Source organism: Mandrillus leucophaeus, unplaced genomic scaffold (genome assembly GCF_000951045.1).
Source record: "Mandrillus leucophaeus isolate KB7577 unplaced genomic scaffold, Mleu.le_1.0 Scaffold30, whole genome shotgun sequence".
NCBI classification, from domain to species: domain Eukaryota; kingdom Metazoa; phylum Chordata; class Mammalia; order Primates; family Cercopithecidae; genus Mandrillus; species Mandrillus leucophaeus.
The window spans coordinates 433995-435026 of NW_012103143.1; the positions used below are offsets into that span (position 1 = coordinate 433995).

General features: G+C 58.2%; 1 protein-coding gene and 1 long non-coding RNA gene across 5 annotated transcripts in view; one reads left to right on the plus strand and one right to left on the minus strand.

The window, feature by feature from the left end:
- LOC105544440 overlaps positions 1 to 1032 on the minus strand; it is a 12113-nt gene that overhangs the window by 7086 nt on the left and 3995 nt on the right. The window lies entirely within an intron of this gene.
- DPP3 (dipeptidyl-peptidase 3) overlaps positions 1 to 1032 on the plus strand; it is a 50715-nt gene continuing 49683 nt past the window's right edge. For all 3 annotated transcript variants that reach the window (XM_011986935.1, XM_011986936.1, XM_011986937.1), the window contains exon 1: positions 1 to 188. In XM_011986935.1, coding sequence (XP_011842325.1) covers positions 137 to 188 — 52 coding nt within the window. In that variant the 5' untranslated portion in view covers positions 1 to 136. The remainder of the gene's footprint in view (positions 189 to 1032) is intronic.

The window sequence follows — 1032 nt, forward strand, 5'->3', positions numbered from 1 at the left end:
CCCGTAGCGACTGGGGGCGGGAGCCGGAGAGCCGAGAAGCTTGTCTCGGCGCGTCTATTGGCTGGTATTGACGCCCGTCCGGACCCCGAGGCCAGGCAGTTGGCCAAGGGGGGCGGGGTTTGCAGAGCCCCAATGAATGGGGGAGCCGGAAGCAGGAAGTGAGTTTGGGAACGGAGCAGCTGCTGCAGGTGAGGCGCGGCGCCTGGGTTTTGGGGATCCCAGTGTGTCATCCCGGGGGACCAAGGCGAATCTGTACTGAGCGCAAAATCATTCCCTTTCTGCCCACTCTCCAGTACCTCCTCCAAATTCACCCCGCCCTCGAGGCCAAGGAGCGCTCCGGGGAGCAAAGAGTTAACAGCCCTTTGCGAATCTTGAGGCTGTGCTATTGGGGCGGAGCTTCTGGAGTCCGGGGCAGGGCGGGGAGGCTGGAAACTCTGTCCCAGCCGGGAAGGGGCGTGGCGGGGAGAAGGCCCCGGGTTGGGGAATCCCCGGGTTCCAAGGGGGCTGTCAGACCTTCAGTAAATTGTTGGCCTTTCCAAGCCTCAGTTTCCCTATCTGTAAAATGGGTTTTCTTCTGGTTGTAACTTCCTGTTGTAACTTCTGTGGCTTCCCTGGCGGAGCACAGGGAGAGAGCAGGAGAATGGAGGGCCGAGGAAAGGCGGTTAGAGGGATGAGAATGGGACAGGTGCAAGGAAAATTATTTATTGCTGTGGATATTTTCCGTCCAGGCGACCTCATCTGATTAGCGCACCCACCTGGTAATACTGAGGTTATTCCCTCTTACAGAGGAGGAAACAGAGGTGCAGAAAAGTAAAGCAATGGAAGTCTGGGGCCAAGTCCTGGCTAAAGGCCGAGGCTTCCAGCTGGCGGCCTGGAACTTTATCCTTGTGAGCCCAGTGGAAAGTGTGAAGAATTCTGAACAAAGGCCAGGCGCGGCACCTGTAATCTCAGCACTTGGAAGGCCGAGGCAAGCGGATTTGAGGCCAGGAGTTCGAGACCAGCCTGGACAAAATAGCGAGACACCCCCCCCCC